Source organism: Lepidochelys kempii, chromosome 5 (assembly GCF_965140265.1).
Source record: "Lepidochelys kempii isolate rLepKem1 chromosome 5, rLepKem1.hap2, whole genome shotgun sequence".
NCBI lineage: Eukaryota > Metazoa > Chordata > Testudines > Cheloniidae > Lepidochelys > Lepidochelys kempii.
The window spans coordinates 26391619-26413934 of record NC_133260.1 but is presented as its reverse complement, the minus strand read 5'-3'; the positions used below and the strand labels follow the sequence as shown (position 1 = coordinate 26413934).

The following is a 22316-nucleotide window of genomic DNA, read 5'->3' as shown; positions in this document are numbered from 1 at the left end:
ATGAAATAAAACTCTGCAAATTGATAATCTCCACAGAAGGAAAATTACAACCTCTGAAAGATTCTCACCCTGGAGAGTAAAAAGCTTGAAGTATCTTCCCTAAAGTTAAAATGAGAGCAAAGTTGTAACAAGCAGCAACATGGTCAACAGTAATAATGTGAACAAGGGATTTTTTTCTCTTAATTTTTGTTCATATCTCTATGTACATATCTATAAAATGAGGACTTGGATGAATCTTAAAAATGCAACATCACATAAAACATTCACGACTGCAGAAGGAAACAGCAAGCAGGTATAAAACTCCACACAAATTGGCTAAAACTGCAAATAAGGAACACTGGAAAATGTAAATAAAACTTTTTTTTGAAGGTGGGAGAGCTTTACTTTAGAAATAAATTCTGGAGCAAAGTGTTTGGAATAGGATTCCCTTCCAACAGCTGAAGACAAGCAAGAATGCATTGTAAATGTGTGAGGAGAAGACCACATAATTGGCTTTGGATAGGTCTATGAACGCTCTGGTTCCGGGCAGGTGGTTGTGATAACCTTGCCTCTGGTCAACTGACCCTTTAACAAGACTTCAGGTGATAGCAATATGAAATGAACTCAGACGTCCACTTGGTTATTGGTCCTTTTGTTAACAGCATTAACCAGCAAATTGATTTAAAAAGAAACAAAATAACGGTTGGAATTTCTAGACTGCACCAAGTAAGAATTCCAAAGACATTTTCACATCCAGTGTACAGAGAAGGGCCTCCCCAAGGTGGGCATCAAAGCATGAGAATAATGTGGGGAAGATGATGGGCTCACTAAGATGGAACTCTGACACCATCCAGAGAGGTCACGAGGGCCTGAAGCTCATTTACTCCACAAGATGAAGTCACTGACGCTAGGAAAATGAACTTCCATGAAAAAAAATTAACCTCAAAAGAGCTGAGTGGCCCAAAAAGAATTTTCTTCCGTTTTGTCAAGACCAGAATAACTTTTCATGACACAGAAGACTTTATAACAGGAGGCTAAAGAAGTTTCAAGCCCCTATAAACTTGACAAGAAATTGCAGAGAAAAAGGTCTACCTTCACCTAGGTCATAATAGGCCAAAAGAGCTGTTCAATGTATCTGGGAGGATTTAGTCTAAGTTGGACTCAAACAAGCAAAGAAGGTGGTCAAGCAGTTTTTGCATGGAAAGGGACTGGCAATCTTCTTTCTAGACATTGCAATCTTCAGTAATGTTAAGATGACCTGACATTAAATTCCTGCCCAAGTTTCTTAGACAAGAATAGAGACCATATCTTATTACTCATATCCAGATGTGGCTGATCTAGGACTGTGGCAAAAATGTTTCCCAGTTTTTAAATACATTAACTGACCAAGCTCCATTTGGACTGGATCTGGAACTATTAGGTGGATGGGGAGAGAAAAGGGTATGTATATACTGGAGATTAGGACAGATTAAACAGGAAGGAAGTTAAGATGACAAATAGGAATGGGAACCGGTATTGGAGGAGTAATTTCTGACAGATGTCCCCTGGTTAGGAGTTACTGGTTGATGGGGTTTATTGTTTTATATGGTATGTGTAGCCTACCTGCAGTCCTTATTCATGCACTCCATGGATTACCAATTCAATGTTGCTGAGAGGTTGCAATAAGGATTAAGGTGTTGCCATTAGACCTTATTGATGGTTCTTCCCAACCTTCTTCTCTTACATATCTGCCTTCAGCTAGCTGATTTAGTCCTCTATCTAGTAGGTGTCTATTTTTAAAGACATAATCAGTTATTTAAAATTGTGGATGAAACCTGACTAGATTACTTTGTATGCCTATTTGGCCAATTGTCTCCAGATGGATATCCGGGGTCTAGCATGAGCAACAGGAGGATCAGCAAGCAAGTGTGGTTCTCCTGGTTTTATTAAATCAGGAATGTAGGCAGTTTCTCACACTAAAATTGGATTTATGCAAGCATGTGGTCTTCTTGCTTATAGATCAAAAAAGAGAAAGTGGGAGTATTGCTAGGATTCTCTTCTGTACCTCACATTTTTTGAAGGTGACTAAGGAGGAAAGAATAGGAAAGAATCAGGAAAGATGAAAATGCAGACATAGGAAAGAATCAGTTGCTTATTGTTTTGGGTGATTGCGGATGGCTTTTGAATAGATTGAAGGGTCTATTATTGTTGAAGATCTGCTTAGACTATCAACTTCTTGGTGCAGGAACTGTGTATTTCAGGTTGTGGTGAGGTAGTTCTAGCATAATTTAGTATCCATTTAGTCCAGACTTCTCCAACTGTTTTCAGTGTGGGTTTAGGCTTGAATATGGCACAGAAATTGCTCTTAAATTCACCCATCATTCTTTTGTTCCTGAGAAGAGCAGAAGCTTGATTTAGATGATCATTTATCCAAGACTCTACAATGCTACCCCACCTATTCAATACTACTAGGAGATACTAGGAGAGGTAGTGAGATGGCCTGAGTACTTGCTTTCCAAGTATATGGCTATGGCTGGGACATGAATGACAGCTACCTACGTGAAACTAATCTGGATCAGAGTGATGTTGGTTAGCTGGAAAAAACACCAGAAGAAATAGCAGAGATGATATCTTCACAATTTCTCTTTCTCCAGGTTCACCACCTAGGAATTTTGTTAGCTCACTTGCATACATCCAGATAGCAGCAGTTAAAAGTCTGCATTTTCATCTTTGCTTTGTAAGGAAGTTTAGACCTTTCCTATCAGATATGGATTTTGTCACCCTCTATCCATGCTTGTCTCATCTCCAAATTGGGAGTGGACCTAGCTACCCAAGAAGCATCTGTCTGTCCACAAACATGATCTCTTAACAGTAATTTCCCACTGGAACTATGAAACTATAACAGAAGGGGGCCTACCTCCCACCTCCCCAAGCAGCAGCAATGTGAGAAGCTGGAAGTAGCAGCAGCCACTGCCAAAGTTAAAAGAAAAGGAGGACTTGTGGCACCTCAGAGACTAACAAATTTATTTGAGCATAAGCTTTCGTGAGTCTCTAAGGTGCCACAAGTCCTCCTCTTCTTTTTGCAGATACAGACTAACACGGCTTCTACTCTGAAACCTGCCAAAGTTAAGTGACTTAGTATTGTTTAAGACCCTTACCCAGTGCTAAGGACACTGCCCAAATTATAAAATTTACAGAGACAAAACACATTCAGTGTCCTGTTTCTTCTCCAACAAGCTTTTGTCTGTCATTTATCTCTGCCTACGTCCAAACAAACAAACAATCAGCACAATCTGACAATAATGAAGCAAAAATTACTTTACTGTAGGTCAAGTACATCCCTTAGGCTTTGAGATTTGAGCTTCTCCTACCCAATAATACCTGCTGGATGAAAGACCCTCTCAATAACACAGAGATGTGGTGGTAGGGAAATCAGACGTGCTTATGAATTTTTTTCTTGGAACCTCTATGCCTGACAGTCAAAAAATAGGAAGCCCCTTTCCCCCTTGAATGGAGAAAGGGAAGTTCTTATGGATCCATACCTGGCCTTACAAACTGCCACTAGCACCATCTTCCAGAATTATAGCTTCCAAATTTGAAAAAAAAAATTATATAAACTTTAGTTTTTAATTAAAACTATTTCAAAAAAATTCGATTTGCAAGAAACTTATGACCTTTTTTATAATACTCCATTTTCTCAGTCACACTATTATGGTTACACTGAAAATTCTCTAAGTGAGGATCCTGCTGTTACGTACAATTTAATTTAAAAAAAAAAAAGTCGCAGGGAGGATCAATAACCTTCTTGGCTTCTTATTGTCAAATACTCAGGATTACAGAAAGGCAAGCTTACCTATCTATACAATAACTGGAGTTCTTAGAGATGTTTTGTCCCCATGGATGCTCCACTTCTGGTGCGTGCGCATTCCCTATGGGTAAGGCCCTGCTAAATTCAGAGTCCATTTTGGTAAAAAATTGGACAGGATTTTAAAAAGCGTAAATTTCATGATTTCAGATATTTAAATCTGAAATTTCATGATGTTGTAACTTTAGGGAGTCATGGGATATCATACAGGAAGATCTGGATGACCTTGTAAACTAAAGTAATCGTAATAGGATGAAATTTAATAGCGAACAGTGCAAGGTCATGCATTTAGGGATTAATAACAAGAATTTTTGTTATAAACTGGGGATGCATCACTTGGAAGTAACGGAGGAGGAGAAGGACCTCGGAGTATTGGTCGATCACAGGATGACTATGAGCCACCAATGTGATATGGCCGTCAAAAAAGCTAATGCGGTCTTGGGATGCATCAGGTGAGGTATTTCCAGCAGAGATAAGGAGGTGTTAGTACCTTTATACAAGACACTGGTGAGACCTCATCTGGAATATTGTGTGCAGTTCTGGTCTCCCATGTTTAAGAAGGATGAATTCAAACTGCAACAGATACAAAGAAGGGCTACTAGGATGATCCGAGGAATAGAAAACCTGTTTTATAAAAGGAGACTCAAAGAGCTTGGCTTGTTTAGCCTAACCAAAAGAAGGCTGAGAGGAGATAGGATTGCTATCTATAAATATATCAGAGGCATAAATACCACACAGGGAGAAAAATTATTTAGGCTCAGTACCAGTGTGGACACAAGAACAAATGGATATAAACTGGCCATCAGGAAGTTTAGACTTGAAATTAGATGAAGGTTTCTAACCATCAGAGGAGTGAAGTTCTAGAACAGCCTTCCAAGGGGAGCAGTGGAAGCCAAAGACATATCTGGCTCCAAGACTAAGCTTGATAAGTTTATGGAGGGGATGATATGATGGGATAGCTTAATTTTGGCAATTAATTGATCTTCAACTATTAACGGTATATATGTCCAATGGCCTGTGATGGGATGTTAGGTGGGGTGAGATCTGAGTTACTATAGAGAATTCTTTCCTGGGTGTCTGGCTGGTCAGTCTTGCCCACATGCTCAGGGTTTAGCTGATCACCATATCTGGGGTTGGGAAGGAATTTTCCTCCAGGGCAGACTGGCAGAAGCCCTGGAGGTTTTTCGCCTTCCTCTGCAGCACTTGCTGGAGGATTCTCTGCACCTTTAAGTCTTTAAACCACAATTTGAGGACTTCAATATCTCAGACATAGGTTAGGGGTTTGTTACAGGAGTGGGTGGGTGAGATTCTGTGGCCTGCGTTGTGCAGGAGGTCAGATTAGACAATCATAATGGTCCCTTCTGACCTTAAAGACTATGATTCTATGATTCTGCACTGCTGCAGACAGCAGTCAGTCAGAGAGTGGTAGACCAGTTCTAAAGGCAGCGCTGCCGCCAGCAGCAGCACAGAAGTAAGGATGGCACAGTATGGTATTGCCACCCTTACTTCTGCATTGCTGCCTTCAGAGCGGGGCCCTCAGTCAGCAGTCACCACTCTCTGCCAACTCAGCTCTGCAGACAGCAGTGCAGATGCAGATGCAAGGGTGGCAATACCACGACCCCCCTACAAATAACTTTACAATCCCTCTATCCCACACAACCTCCTTTTGGGTTGGGACCCCCAGTTTAAGAAATTCTGGTCTCCCCCATGAATTCTGTATAGTATAATGGAAAAAGTACACAAAAGATCAGATTTCATGGTCCGTGATGCATTTTTTCCCAGATGTGAATTTGGTAGGGCCCTACCGATGTAGGATGACCAGATGTCCCGATTTTATAGGGACAGTCCCGATTTTTGGGTCTTTTTCTTATACAGGCTCCTATTACCTCCCACCCGCTGTCCCGATTTTTCACACTTGCAGTCTGGTCACCCTATACCCATGGATCTGTACCTTCATCATACATATCCTTGTGCTCCACTGTGAGCGTATAATAGGAAGCGATGGACCTATCACTGCTTCAGTTCCTTCTCAACCATGAAGTCGAGGGGGAAGGACTCCAGACACAGAGGGGAAGGATGGCAGGTAATGGAACACCCATAGAGACAAAACATCTCAAAGAACCTCAGTTACTCTACAAGTAACCTCCTCCTCCCCCAAGTTATTGTCCCAATTGGAGCTCTACTTCAGATGACCCAAAAGCCATCCATGAATTATGGAAGGGCATTTTGAGGAGGCAGATTCAGTACAGACTGGACACCAGTCTCACCAAAGGCTGCATCTGCCCTGGAAACATGCATGATAACATAGTGCTTGGAAAATATGCACAGACAACCATCTGCAATTAGTATGTTCTTAAGTATGGCTATAGAGGTGCATTGTGCCCTAATAGAATGGGCAGTCATCCTAGGTGGGGGGATGCACTCCAGAAGCTTTGTAACATTCTAAAATGCAACCTGAAGCTCATTTCAATACTCCTTAGGTGGAATCTGGCATCCCTTCATTCACTCTGTGGTGCTGTGTAGTATCCAAAATATTGGGAGATTCATGACCCTCAAACCAAAAGATCAAAATAGCTGCTTGGGAAGAGTCACTAACTGAAGTAACACAGATGACGGCCCCTTTTTGTGGAATCTGGAGCTCTTCCTATGTGGTTCCAACTAGTCTTTGCAGGGGTTGTCACTTGAGTGGGCAAGACCATTGCGCTGTCTGCAACTTGTTATATTTCTCTTCATTGTAGGGATGTAGATGCCAAGAGATTGCAGGGTCCCGCTAGAGTTCTTCAGTGAGTGAAGGGATTTGTCTGTTGTATCATTGAAGAGCTTGGGCTCTTTGAAAGGAAGATCCTCCACTGTATTTTGGACCTCTGTGGGGAGACCAGAGGATTGCAGACAGAGCTTGATGCATAATTATAACATAAATTGCCAAGAACAATTTGTGTCAGCTGCATGTAGTGAAGCCTTGTAGAGAAGCTTTGGCAATCATCTGGAGAGCCTGAAATGGTTTCTTCTGGTCTTGAGGCAAATAATAATCAATGTGAGTATTTGCTGTAATTAATAAAGTCATGCTTTTGCCATCAAAGCACGGTAGATGACAACCCTGAATTGTAGACTGGCCAAAGAGTAACTCTCAAGGCCAGAAAAGTCCAAGCATTTAAGTTCTGTATCATGAGAGGTTGATCTGGATCAATGCTGTCCATTTCTCTCATTAACGGCATTGACTACCAGAGAGATATGACTGCTTTCCATAAGTGCATAGGAAGGATAAACACCAGGGAGGGAGAAGAGTTATTTAAGTTAAGGAACAGTTGTTGCCACAAGAACAAATGGATATAAAGTGGCCAACAAGAATTTTACGATTGAAATTAGATGACGGTTTCTAACCGTCAGAGGAGTGAAACTACGAAAGTTAGCTAGCGCACACTGTGACAATCCATCACTAGCCACAGATGGTTGAGAAGGAACTTGAGCAATGGTGGGTCTGCCCCTCCCTGACAAAAAAAATCTCTGTATGAAAGTGCATAGGTGTGTGCACACACCGTAGTGGAGCACCCATAGGGACAATAAATCAAAGGAGATCATGCCTTCTTAAGTCACTACTCTGGAGATCCATGAAAACACAAAAAAAATTTGAAGGAATTCAAAAACATCCTTCATCTTAGTTGACTGACTTTATGCATCTTTTGTAACTTTGGTGTTCAAACTTCAGCCACTTAGATCCATAGTTTTTTTATTATTATTTTTGCTGCAATGGCGGTAGCATATCTAGTACTTGACTAGCATATCATAGAGACTAATATTTTCCTTTCATAGATCCAGGTTCTGGTGCAGAACAAGACCTTGTCTCAGTCTGAGTGGTGGTTACAGATTATAAATCAAATGACAGCCAGGACCTGTAGGACCAATAAACTGCAGTCAGTCTCTGTGGCCTGCTTCTTTGCAACCAGTGGAGCAGGTGGGAAGCCACAGAGCAGTCTTTTGACCATCTTAGAGGTATGGCATCCAACTTCTCTACCTCCAGGTTTTTTTTCTTTTCAAGCACTGCTCCATTTTTTGTACTGTTACTATACAAACAAATCCAACAAAGTCTGAAGAACTGATTGATCCAGCTACATTCTCCTGGGCATGTATCTTTCCTGCTGAGCAAAGAAAGGATGTGATGTTCTCTTTCTATAAAGTGCCCTGAGGGAAAAGGGAAAGTTTTTGTTCTCAAGACATTATCAACGTCATTTCTCTGAGTCAAAAAAAATGCTTAGCCTCTTGTGAAATTACATAGGCTATGGTGGTGGTATTTTCTGTGAGGATCAGCACATGATCAGGAGAGGATGTTGGAAATGAGGGAAGGCTAATCTGATGGCTCAGATTTCCAGTCAATTAAGTCTCCTTTCTCATCCTTGAGCCAATACCACTAGAGCCACCACAGAGTTCAAATGCACCCTTCATTCTTGGAAACTACTGTTTCTCCAATATTTGAGGTTACGTCCACTAGCAAAGGGACATTACAATTGGAATCAGCATGTATGTTCTTCATCTACCTGTTTGCCAGGTTTGCAAGACAGTAGTGCCAAATGAACGGTGTCCACAAAGGAAACCAGCAGATCAGGACCTGCGGTAAGTATGGTGGCTGGATGAGTGGTGACTGGGTCATTTAAACAATCTTTTCTAGTTTCTCCTTCAAAATGAACATTTTTGTCCAGGACAGTATCCAGAACAACTGTAGGTCATCAAGTCTCCAAGGTTGCAGCTGACTCCTTACCCTATTTAAAAGGAAACCATGTTCCTCCAGACATGATACAGTTGCCATGAATTCTTACATGACTTTAGACAGAGAGGAATCGAATGGTTAGACATGTATGTTCTGTTCTCCAAGAGAATCATGTTGACAAGGGTCTTTTGTAAATACCCGTGGAAAGGTAGAGACCAAAAGAAAGAAACTGGTATTGTTACTGCCCTTCATATTAGCAGAATTGTGGGTACCTTCAATGGTTCTGCTGTATTAATATGCTAAGGTAGGCCTCTTTACGAATATCTTATAGATGTCACGAAGTCACCTTAGTTACATCATCCTTTCATTTTCTTTATCTATTTTGACTTTCTTGTGGATTTATTCAGACTTCAGGTCCATGATGCCTTGAGTGTCTCCATTCCTCTTCAGCATCTCAAAGGAGATAGATTCCATAGCACTGATCCCTGGATGGAAATAGGTTAAAGGCTGAAGAACAGAGCTAAACTTTTAAATATTTTAGTGTGAGTGTGTGTGTAAAATTAGTTTAGCATAGAACATCAAAAAGCCTTATGTTGCTAAAAGATTACTTGAATAAGCTTCCAAAGTCTCTGCAACAAGCAGACACCTACGGTCTGCCATAAATTCAAATCTGAAAGCAGAGGACTTTAGAAACTTGTGCTGAGAGGTGACTGCTAAAAGACCCAATCTGCTTCTAGTCACACAGGGAAAAGGAACATCCCATAAAGAGGGATGTCAGGAGAAAACACTGAGACTAAGTAGTCCCTCAGCTGATCTGCCTTAGGCTGAAGGAGACTTAAGAGCAGTTTTGCTGAATTCAGGAAGTTGAACAGCTTATTTTTGGAAGTGTGTTTGTAAGAGGATGGTAATGTAGTTAGTGTAATTAGGAGCTGAAAGCTCACACAAGGCATTATAATTTTTCTTCTGCTGATCCTTGTAACTCCCTGCTCCTGTCAAGCTGACTAACGTGCCTCTGTATTGTCAGGGGCAATTTACATTAGTACACTAGAAAACTGCATGACAAACTATGGAACAGTGGCAGCCAAGCTTCAAAACCATTCAGACACTGTAGTTCCCTACTAAATCTCTCTCATTTTAACAGTTTAATGTGTAACCTACTTTAACCTCTCCCAAGAAATAGGTTTTCAAAATGTAAATGTTGGGTTCCATCGACGTGATCAGTTTGTGAATGGGTAAAACTGTTTGGAAAAGAATAATTCTCCACAAGTACCTGAAAATTTAACATACATACTATACTTAGAATAGTAAGAAAATCTGAAAAAAAATGAACACAGAAAAATTTAAAATATTGTTAGTACCTTAATGAAAAAATAATGAACATTTATTCAAGTACTACTTGTGAGAGACTGATTTACAACTTGGTTTATATCCAATAGCTTGTGTAAGTGGCAAACTCTTAAAAGTTTATTGCCAAATTGTTTTATGCTCCCCAACATTCCTCTAACAGATTACTGATTTTATTCTGACACCATCTCACCTTCGATTTGAAAATACTTTAACTAATTGCAATGACATTTATGCTGCCTGATAATGAGCAAAGCCTACATCATGTTATGTTAATTAATATCAGAGTGGATTCAGCCACCAGTTACAAACTACAAAAGCAGTATGTTCATCTTGACTTGCAATAACTTTTTTTAGCTCCACCTCTATATCATCACTTTCTCTGTTACACATGACTGCACAAAGAACACGGGACAAATTATTCGTTGGACAAATCCTTTCCTCCCATCCTTTCAATAGGTACAGAGATAGTCCTATTATTAGGCCACAGTCTGAATGAGGCAATTTTATTTTATATCCTAAAATACTACTTTACTACTATCCTCAGAGACCAGATTCACACTTCAACAAACTTCTACTTGGAAGAGCCTACACTGCCATTGGAGATCTACACTATTTAAAAAAAAAAAAAAACATTCAGAAGTGTTTTCACATGTTTTCTTTGCTCAGTCTGTTATTTCACCTTCTTTAAAAAGAGAAATTCAAGCAATTTTTACAGATAGACTAACATCTAATTTCAGAAAACTGAAATTCTTTTTTTCTACGTTATTACAATCACATCTATGTTAAACATCTCACTGTCTCCTATAAAAATAGGACACTAGCAAACTTTTTTCATTACCAATGCTACATAAGGACACTAGCTCCACCTAGTGTAGTGTACAGTGATACAAAATGCAGACTTCATAAAGTTTACCTGTCACACTTGCAAAATACATACAGCATCCTATTTGGTCTTGTTTTCTTTTTTTGTAGGGACACTAGATTTTTTAATATACATATTGCTCCAAGTTATCTTCCTCCCATTTTAAGTATTCACAAATGCCTCATTTCAACTTCTTCCTTGTATCTGTGAGTCTACTTTTGTACAGGTTAAGTATACAAATGACAAAACAACTCATGTCTCTTTTTTTAAGGAAAACAAAGAATGATCTTAAGCTTCTACCATTCATTTTGTACACCAGTAGTACATTGCCTGTAGCTACACATTTTGTCATGAAAATGTATAGGCAATATTAAATTACACACAATGCCTCAGGCAACATCAGTAATTAATTCTTATTGCTCGTGTTGTTGTTTTTTAATGTAAAAGTTACATTACAAAAAGATTACTTACCAATAACTGTAGTTTTGAGTGTATTGCTCCTGCATATCCACACTCTTGGGATGTATGTGTCTGCTGCTTTCAGCTTGGAACCATCTAGAAAAGAAGTGCCCACAGGGGACATGCAAGTGCCCCCTCACAGATCGAAACACTGGAAGCAAATTTATAAAAGGGTCCAAGTAGCCGTTTCTTCCATTAGTTTAAAGAATCCATACAAGGATACCAAAGAAGTGGGGAGAATGGATCTTCAGAGGCAATGTACTGGAAAAATGCAGTTACTGGTAGGTAATCTTTTTCTCCTTTAAGAATTGCCTCTGTAGATCCCTATTTTTAGGGAATTAAGTGCAGTAGCCTCTCAGGAGAAGAGCTGAGAATTCAATGATAGTTGCCTGACGGCTCTCCCAAATTGATGAATCTAGAGAACAGTACTCTGTACAGCTAGAACTGTAACTCCATATAAGTTTATATGACAGACACATTACATAAAAATGATTTTGAACCTGCCTAGGATCCAAAAGAATGAGTGTTCAATCCTACAAATACAGGGCCTCCAACTAAAATTATAGCAAATCTGAATCCAAGCCTAATGCATTTTGAAACTCTAAACAGAAATGGATTCCCTTTTGGATTTTTCACTAAAAGCTATATATTAGCTAGATGACTTCTAGATGGGTTTTCTTCCTTCCTCTTTCTAAACAGTAGCATAAGGCCCTATTAATATTATGAATATGTTATCTACTTCCCACAGTAACATATGTGGTCTAGGGAAAAACATTAACCATTTGAGGTAAAAATAGGGGGTGATACTTTTAACCCCTGTAAGGAAGGTCAGCCATTAAAACCTCCAGTTCATTCTCCTTGATGAGGTTATAGCATTCAGAAAGGCAGTTTTCAGGTTTAAAGGTGCCTCTATTAATGTTGTAAATACTAAGTTTAAATCTCCCGATATATACCCTGCTCTTCAACTGGAGAGTTAGTGAGCATTTTAAAAAGTATAATGTAATGGAAGATTAAAACTTGGAACAGTAGGATCATATGCAAAAATAATGTACATAAGCATCCTAGCAGTGGTAAGAGACAAACCAAATTTTTTTCAAATGAGACAGTCAAAAGTCTAAGGAACTGGTGTTGATAAAGGTCCAAATTGTTATCTAACCCAAAGAAAATCTCTTCTGCTTCAAAAAACATTCCTTGTTGGAAATTTTCTAGATTGTAACTTTCTTGCACGTTCTTCTGAATCTGCATCCTTCCCGCACAGTCATATGTCACTTAGGGTACAAACATGTGTTCACCATCCCTGTCTATCATGCTGTTTGCCAAAATTACTACCTTGATGTGTTTCTATAACTGAACTCTTTTACAAGGATAGATTGCTGGCCTATTGCTCAACCTCCAACTGGTCCGGCTTGGGTGGTGCTGTCGGGAGTTAAAACTCCTGCTGGCAGAGTGCTCAGGGTCATTGGAACACAAACTTTCTCTCCATCTCAAGGTGTAGTCCACAGGGAAGGCTGGACTTCCTTAGAACACTCAATGTCAGAATTTTACAAAATACTCTGAACAGACTAAGATCAGAATGAAGAATGTGGCTGTGCTCCCAAGAGAAAATTCAAAAGTAATTAAGAGGAAACAGAAGCATCAAGAAATACAGAAAGTCTGAATACTTAAATTGATGAGCCCAAGTAGGAGCTATGAGAAATAGGTACATCCTTGTAATTTCTGATTTTCCTGAGTATGATCAGAAGTAGAAACAGGGAGTCTTGTCTGCCATCCAAAATAAAGAGGCCCATTAGCATATACAGGTCTACCCATGTACTTGATCTGGGGTAGGGTCACCTCATGATAATTCTTGTCTCAAAGAGATGCAAAGATGATCCCATTTCCTACAAAATCCTTCAGGAATCACTCATGTTACCATTTATGTCTTCTTCTGACACCTGAGACTTGATAAAGAGAAGTTGGATTAATCTGATGAGCCACTATTACTTTCACCAGTTTTTTTCTAATACAGACAAGTTGTTCACAATACTGATCAATTTAGAGAATGATTCCCTAAGTGGAAGAGGAGAAGGAGATGATGGCTTGTTCTTCCCAAGAGCAGGCAAAGAAAAAATTACACATTTTACCAAACTCCTCAGTACCTTTTAGTCATGATGGAAAGACTACAAAAAGGGTCATGTAAATGAAGGTCCAAATGACCATAAGGACAAAATAATGAAATGGATCCCAGAAGAGCTTTTCGGTGTGGGGCAGTGTATCAGGGTGATGCTTCCTACTCACATCTGATGAAGCTAAGGTCAACCATGTCAGTTATTAGAGCAACAATCTGTGTGCCCTGATAATCTCCCTTTTTCTTCTTTATTCCAGAAAGATTTGGCACAGCCCAGAGAAGGAGGCATCTGCTTAGTATGTTGCTCCAGTGCCATCATCAGATTTGAGGTCTCCACTCAACTTGAAGCAGCTTTGTTCTGAGGGAGCTAAATACAGAGGTATTGGAATTGAGGCACTCAGTGAGGACGGCACCAGAATCTGCAAAGTCTACAGATCCCCATTCATCATTCATCATGATCATTCATCATATCATTCCTGCCAGTTCTGAAAAGAATCCCCAGGAGAGTTCCTCCTCTTCTCCAGAATGATTCAACACCCGTGGAAAGAACATGTTCACATGCACCAAAAGCCTTGAAGTTTAGACTATGGCTGTGAGAAGCCTTAGAGTGCATCTCTGAGAAAGTACAGTGCTGTAGACACATCATAACCCCAAAGGACTCCATAGCTGAGGAAACCTTGGGAAAGACCACCAACCTTTCAATGGTTCCTGAGGGTGATCATATAAAAGAAGCCATTGATGGTTCTAGAACCAGCAGGTTGAGATGAGAAGGTACTCTTCAAGGACTAAGCACCAAATACACTTTTGCTCATGTTCCTTATCCTGGGAGATAAGTCATAAAACTCAGAGCAGCATCTGGGGAATGACCCACCCTCAAGAACAGGAAACACTGGATGTATCTGTCTGTAGTGAACATCTTGACTTTGCAGTATGGGCACCAATTAAAGCCTGTGCACTCATTCTTGTCAGCCATACAAAACCAGGAGGAGAGAACTAGAGCCAAGAACTAGCCAGAAAAACCTAGGACAACCATCTGCACTGACTGAAGTTGGGTCTCATCACCTTAAGGATATAACACTCAAGTTTTTCACGCAATGGCAGAAAAGTTACCAGAAAAATTAAGTAAAGAACAAAGCTACACTTTTCTTAAAAACTAAAGTATGCACAAAAAAATTACAGTGCAGAGAGACAGGAGCACTAAGATGGTTCAGTACCCACAATGAAGTACTAACAGAGTGGTTTGGTCTATGAATCCCCTTTTACAGTCTTGCTCCGAATATCTGAGTGCTGCAGAAGGGTGGTTATGCAACCCCAAAAGACACTGCTTTTCTAGATGGTTCTCAGTTAAAGGCCTTGGAAAACATCCCAAGAGCTGGGATCTACAGAGACAATTCTTGAAGAAACAAAGGGTTAGGAAATAAATTGAAAGCACTTTTAAATCAAGTTAATTATTAGTAGAAGAAGTATAGCAGCTTAGCCATTCAGAAAAGCATTTCCTTCCATCAAAAGTATATTAAAATCAGATTAAGAGAGAATACATTTGAAGAGAGCACATATTTCTCTCCATAAATGGATTATCTGAAATAATGCATAATGTAATGTGACAAGACTCAAATTTATCACCAAATAAAGGATTTTTTAAAGTTTTACTAATTCCAGTAATAAATATTAAAATTTGGGTTAGAAACATGTTTTGATTTATTTAAACAGAATTTTTGGTCTAAATAAGGAAAAAACTTGTGCTCTCTCTGGATGGGTGATTAAGTCTGCATTTGTTAATACCCAAATTTGGTGCCAACTAAAATAGAGCCCAGTCCAGATGTTGGTTCATACATGTTCAGTTGCAACTGTATTATCAAGTCAGAAATTGCCCTGTTTAACTTCAGCAAGGCTTTTCTCTGACACCTCTGCTAAATTAGCATCAGACTTAAAAAGATTTTCTCTCAGAAGTTAAACAGATAGTATACAGGCTGCCTTTAAACAAAACTAAGGTTTACCCATTCTCATTTAACATGCCTTTTCCACGTAACACACAAACACACCCACATACCCCCCCTTGTTTTCAATTTCTAGAGGTGGGGTTTTATTCCACTGTTATAACTTCATAGCAAATGACCTTCAAACTGGTTAACATGATCAGAAACGTAAAACAGGATCAAGAAAGGATCACCCTGAAAAGGCATCTATGGAGGGCAGGCTTTAGACATAGATATTTAAATGAAGAGGGAAAAGGAAAACTCCAAATGTTAGTCTAGCCTCTATGGCATAGAGCAGTGGTTCTCAACCAGGGGTCCGGGGACCCTGAGGGTCCGCCAAGCATGGCCAGGGTTAGACCCCCTGGGGCCCAGGGCAGAAAGCCAAAGCCCCTCTGCATGGGGCTGAAGCTCAGGGCCCTGAGCCACGCCACCCACGGCTGAAGACTAAGCCTGAGCAATGTAGCTTTCCCAGGCAATGCTTGCTACCCCCAACACCATTCCTGGCTTTTATATGCAGAAAACTAGTTGTTGTGGCACAGGTGGGCCATGGAATTTTTACAGTATATGGGGTAGAGAAAGCCTCAGAAAGAAAAAGGTTGAGAACCTCTGGCGTAGAGAACACAAGTCTGATAAATAGGTACTGTATATAGTAGTTCACTGGAATATGTAATTTACAGATAAACAATGGTGTTCAGTTGATCAAAAACGAAAGCAATGTAGAAGTATATATTATCCAATCATACCATTGCCTTTTTAAAAAAAGATGTACAATTCTGATCCAATATACCTTTCATGTTAGATATGACTGGTGATAAAAACAGAAGTGGTGTAGCAATTCTATTGTAATTTCAAAAAAAGATGTTTATACTGTATGGTCAGTAAACTAGTGCACAAGGGAAGTAAGTGTCTCTTTCATCAACTAATTGATCCGTTATTTAATATCTATTAGAAACTGTGATTCCATCTATCAATGTAATTGTGTGGTACTGTCAGAATTCAAGTAACATCACAAGCAATGTCCACTCTATCCTGATCTAATGTCATGGCTCAAAATTAAGAGTAGTTTATGAATAATTTAACTTTTATTTTGTATGAACCCAAATTAAAAAACCTAACAACTTCATTCTCCAGATTTTAAGGATTGCAAGCAAAGTGATACCAGATATTACACACATGAAAGGTCACAGTTCATTTTGGACAACAAAGATGATGGCAGTATAAGAACCTATACAGAACAGAACAGAACTATGTGATGATGGGAAATAATAGGATATATACACAATCCTTTTACCTTTATCTTGGACTTCTTTTGAAAATCGCTCCCTTTCAATAGCTGATTCACGTTCTATCCGCTCAATTTCAGCCAATGCATCCAACTCTACTTCATCATATGGCGTTATAGTTCCTTGTTGCGAAACCTGTTGCTGTGTCTGTACCACAGGAGTTTGAGGTTGTTTTGCAGCAACTGAAGTGTTCTGTTGTAAAACAGGCACTTGTTGTGCCTGAAGGAATGCTGTCTGTTCATGCTGAGGCAAACACTGAGCAGCATTTAGTGGGCGATTAATATCCTGTGGAGTAATGGGTGTTTTAGAAGTCTGTCCTGGGTACTGCACATTAAAAGGAATATCACCCTCTGACACATTACTGTTTTCCAAACCAGAAAGCATATCGTCCTGCTGGTCCATATCTGAAGATCTTACACGAGAGAGTCTTAACGTAAGTTTAGTGGAGTCCTTGGAAGGAGAACTAATGATATCATACATTGCAGCTTTTTCAGTCTGGTCTTTTTCATCCTTGCCTAACTTCATTTTCTTTTGTTTCTTTTGCTTTCTTTCTGGAGAATCTAACAATATGTCTGGGGGTACATCTCTAGGTGATGAATAAGGTGGAGGCTGAGATTGTACGATTAAAGGTGGTCTTGATCCTAGAATAATAATTCAGAAAAACTGAACAGTTATGATGTTTCACAGTTTATATAAAAACACACTAAATATACCCTAAATTATTTATAATGTGTATTTCTACAAATAGCTGTGCTTACAAAGAGTAAGTATATAAATAAGATGCATGATGGAGAACATCCTAAAGCCAGATGTAATACAGATAGTTGCAGCAAAGGATGCCCATATCTCCTAGCAATTTATTTTAGCAATCCACATGTAGTGGAGAAAGCACCATTCTAGTGAAGATGGCCAAAACTTTTCACAAAGCTCTTATAAGTTCAGGCCAGGACATCAACTATTAAAGATTTAGGTTAATGAAAAGGTAACCCAGTCTATGGGAAAAGGAAGGGTTTAAGGCTCCATAGATTCTCGTGGGATCCAGTGATGACAATTTAATGATGAGCTATAGACAGACAATAGTCACTATATCTATGCATTTCCAAATGCAATAAAATGAAATCTGAACACATCCACAGGTCACAGAAGGCTCCCTACTTAAACATGTTCCTGGAAAGATGAAGTTAGGAAGCATTTCAAAAGCAAAATAAAAATGGCCTTCCTTTACTCTTTTTCCCTGAGTATATCTATTTCTTTTGCAACTTTCCTACTTTAGGGGAGCACTTAGTCAATTCACCTAGAGGCAATGCTTCTGTCCACAAGTGACTGAGGATATTGTTTCCACCATTACCTTTCTACATCTGTTCTTTTTTTCCCCATCTCCCAACTTATTTACTTTTCTTTCTAAAATGCATTCATCCCAAGTTTTGAGCACATTTACATGTATTTTACAAACAGGAACTTTAAAAAAGGGGATAATGTTCACATACACACTTCCCGAATTCATCACAAATTTAAAAAACCTCTTTTCAACTTCAAATAGTGCAAGCTCCCTTAATTCTCTGTTCCACAAAAAGCCTAGGAAAATAGATAAACTTTGCAAAGGTCAACAATTTGAGCTCTGTTGGTCCATTGTGGGAGTGATGGTGTGGAGAAGTGAAGGGCACAAAGGGCCCCTTGCTAAAAAATACCCTGCTATCAAGCCTCCTCTAGATTAAACATGGGGGCTATTAGCTTAAGCTTTTCTAATGATACCATGATAGCACTTGAGGAGAGGGGCAGTAGCTAAGGTAGCTACAATTCAACCACTTAGACATTTATTGGTTAACACCTTGAACTGCATTCAAATGAATTGGAAGACAGACTGCAATTGTAATATGATCTATGCAAGAGACACTACTAAGTAAGGACGAAGCGTTATTCTGCAGATGAAGTTTCTGATTGATTTTCCAAGTAGCTCCAAGGACAGCACATTGCAACACATGGATCGAACAGTGACAAAATGAGGTATAACTGTGGCAAGGCCTACATTCAATTAAAAGCTCTCTCTACAGATGTCCTCTTTTCCTTTGTCCAAGCTCTTGTGCCTTGTTTTTCTCCAGTTCATCCTGATAGATGTTCTACAACCTCTTTACACTAAACATGTCATAAATTGGATTTATTTTACCCTAATCCTTTTTTCCTTTCCTCATCATGACTGTCACTTACACTAACCTCCTTCCCACTGAAGCCTGCAACCATGAAATTATCTTTGATTCCCTTTCTCCTCACATCCAGACTCTAAAAATCTTGCAGCTATTCACTCCAGCATTTCTCAAATCAGCCCGCATCTTCATCCCCCAGGCCAAAATCCTGGCTTCTGCCAAGGCTGTCTCTCATTCTGCCTTCCACCACTGACTTCAATTCTTGTGATATATAACTTGAGATCCTTTTGACCTCAAGTGTAAATATTCCAGAACCTACAAGATTAGTTTACTACAGCATATAGGAGAAAATCTATTACCGGATTATTTCCTTTCTGGTAATGACCCTCTCCCACAACAGGACATAAGGACTGTATTTCTCTTTTGGCAGATATCAGAGGCATCACAAACTTGTCCAAAGACCTTACATGCTTGCCTCCATTCCCCACATACACTTCTATTCTCAATCCAAATGAGTACTTTTAAAGCTGTAATGGAACACTCAAGTCTTATTCTTAACAATTATGTCTTATTCAATGACATTAAAAGCCTGATTGTCCATTGCCTTTCACCTTGTAAAGTATTTATACTAGTGCAAAGTGAGTGTAAAACAGTACCAATCTGCGCTTACTTTGCTCTGGGGCATGACATATACATAAAGTATAGGGCAATACAGAATCAGGCTTTTTCTATTTAAGAGTAGCCTGAAGAGGCCAAAGGATCTCAGATGACGATCTCAGATGAGGTGGACTGGGTTGTGAGATTATTCCCAGAAAAATAATCAGTTAATTTTTTTCATTCTGGATTCTGACTTCTCCACCACATTTGGGATCTAGCAAGCTGTAAGGAAAAATTAATAGTGAGGGAGAAGAAGGAATAAACAAGAGTTTCCCCTTCCCTAAAAAGCAACATATATAACTATCACTTGGAGCACCTTCCTGGTGAAGGAAAAATAAATAAATTTGTTAGTCTCTAAGGTGCCACAAGTACTCCTTTTCTTTTTGTGTATACAGGAATGACATTAGTAGTTAACAGAGTTTTATAAAGGTGTAGGTGACCAGGTGGCAAAAGTACAGATTTCCCCTACGATATCTGATGTCCTATCCCAGGATGCCACCACTGAGCATATTAAATAGGCTCTGATTCCTTCTAGGGCTGGTTTATTCTCAGCTGTGTATGTCTGGCAATGCCACCTGGCTAAGAAGGATTTAGAAGCTGTCAAGTCTAGGCATCTAGGGTGAAAATAAATGAATAAAGAGGTTGTCCTGAACTGACTGGTTCTACTAAGATACAATTTACCAGCTCTTCCCACAAACAGCATATGCCATGCTCTTTTGCATGTTGAGGTGTCAAGCAAAATGATCTCTTGTTATGTTAGGAAGCATATGTTTAACTTTGGAATAACTCAGAAGCATGATGAGCAACCTGGCCCTTAGGGAAAATATTATAAGGCTCATGCCATAAGAGCAAAGATTTCTGGAGACATTTCTTGCTAACGTGATTATGATGAGGAAGAATGTTTTCATAGCAAGGAAATACAGTGAATTAGATATCATCTGCTTGAATGGATAGGTGAAGATCCCATGTAGGGAGGATAGGTTTGGTTTAAATAAGAGTGCTGCTATAATAAACTTTGATACTATGGGGTGATCTACGAGAGACTTGGATGAGCCTGATTTTATAACAGTCTTTAGTGCTGAGACACAAGAAGCAGTGGTGGTGGTGGTCCCTAGGTCCAAGTGTAGGCCATCCTGTAAGACATTCAGCAAATGGGAAAGCCTGATTTCCTCTAGTTGATCTTTCTTAGTACCAATAGGAGAATTTTGTCCAAACTCTTGTGTAGGCTGAGAGGGTGCAAGGCTTATGTGAGGCTAAGAGACCCTCCATTACTTTGGAAGGGGTATCCAACCTTATTTAGGACTTGCTGCTCAATAACTAAACAATCAGACTCGAGTAATCTGGGATGTGATGCAGAAGCAGGTCCTAAAATAGGACATCCTGCCTGCTAGGGAGAATAAAAGGAAGCCTGTGTAATATCTCCAAAACATTTGAGTCCCAAGCCCTTCTTGGCCAGTCTGGGGTAAGGATGACAGCTGCAGCATCCTTCCTATATCTTCTTAATCATTCTTCCTAGTAGCAAAAAAAAGGAAGAGAGTGAGAAGTGTTTTAGAGAAGCTGACTTGGAAATCTGTGAGCCAGACCATCTTTTCCCAGTGATCTTCAGTCTATTTTCCTCGCCTTGTCTTTTGCATTACAACTGAACATTAACATATCCCATTAAGGTGGGTCTCAGCTAAGGCTTAGGTCGAACTGAGCTACGCCTCTCTAAATACTAGCTTGAATACATGCAGGTTCAGGAACCATTATTAGCTGTCTATCTCTGATGGCTTAGCCAGGCAGGTTTTTTGTTCAGCAATCCTTTTGGGTGAATCACCCTAGCAGAGGTTAGATGAGCTTCTGCCCAGGAGACAATCTACTTCACTTTGGCATTTAAATTAAATGTCTTGTTCCTACCTCTTGATGATACATTTGTAGCATGGTTGTCACATTTTCTAACTGAACCACACACTGTTTCTTTCTCAGGTTATCCTGGAAGAGCCACCTTGATCATTCTCATCTCTAAGAAGTGGATGCTCTGGAGTCTGACCTTTCATCATATTCTCTTTGTTATGATGCCCTGGGTCTGATCCCACACTCTGAAAGGCATCAGAGATTTAGGATTCAGATCGCAGAGGGGGGAATCCTACCATCAGTCAGCTTCCTTTTTCAGAGGAAACAGAGGGAATGGATCACTCTGAATGGTACCTTCACCTTTCATTGCATCTCCTACTGAGAACAGTTTCTAGCCCTCAAGTGGAAACCTTTAAGCACTCTTGCATGCCATTTGGCCAATAGAGTAATCTCTGTGCATGGAGCCTGTCAGACCTATGACCTACAGGTAAAGATAGACAACTTGTGGCACAGTGGACATCAGTACCAGAAAGTTATCAGAACTTTGCTGCATTGGAAGGACTCTCATTCTGTGTGTGTGTGTGTCTGCCTTGACTCATGGTGAGGTGATCGACAACGGTTCAGGGATTCTCTTCTTTAAGTATATCAGTCTGGACAGGGTACTCCGAGTTGCTTACTGAGGGTATGTCTGCACAGGGGGTAAAAACCCACATCTGGTCCAGGTCAGCTGACTGAGGCTCTGGGGCCAAAAAATTGCTGTGTAGACATTCAGGCTCAGCCTGGAGCTTGAACTCTGGGATTCTGAGGGTGGAGGATCGCAGAGCTCGGGCTCCAGCCTGAGACCAAACGTCTACACAGCCATTTTTGGCCCCACAGCCCAAGCCCTGTGAGCCAGAGTCAGCTGACCTGGGCCACCTGTGTCTGTGCCATTGGGGCTTTTATTTCCCATATAGCTTTCCCTGAGAATTACAGAATGACAGAAAAGTAGTGCTAAATGGACCCCTGAGAAGTCGTCTTGCCTATCCCCTCATGTTGAAACAGGATCTGGATACCTAGATCATCCCTGACAGGTGTTTGTCTAATCTGCTCTTAAAAATCTCCAGTGATGAGGATTCCACAACTTCCT

General features: G+C 39.9%; 1 protein-coding gene across 6 annotated transcripts in view; it reads right to left on the bottom strand.

Moving 5' to 3' along the window:
• NIPBL (NIPBL cohesin loading factor) overlaps positions 1–22316 on the bottom strand; it is a 295049-nt gene that overhangs the window by 114996 nt on the left and 157737 nt on the right. For all 6 annotated transcript variants that reach the window (XM_073343794.1, XM_073343792.1, XM_073343793.1 and 3 more), the window contains one exon: positions 16568–17200. In XM_073343794.1, the coding sequence (XP_073199895.1) occupies positions 16568–17200 (633 nt within the window). The remainder of the gene's footprint in view (positions 1–16567; positions 17201–22316) is intronic.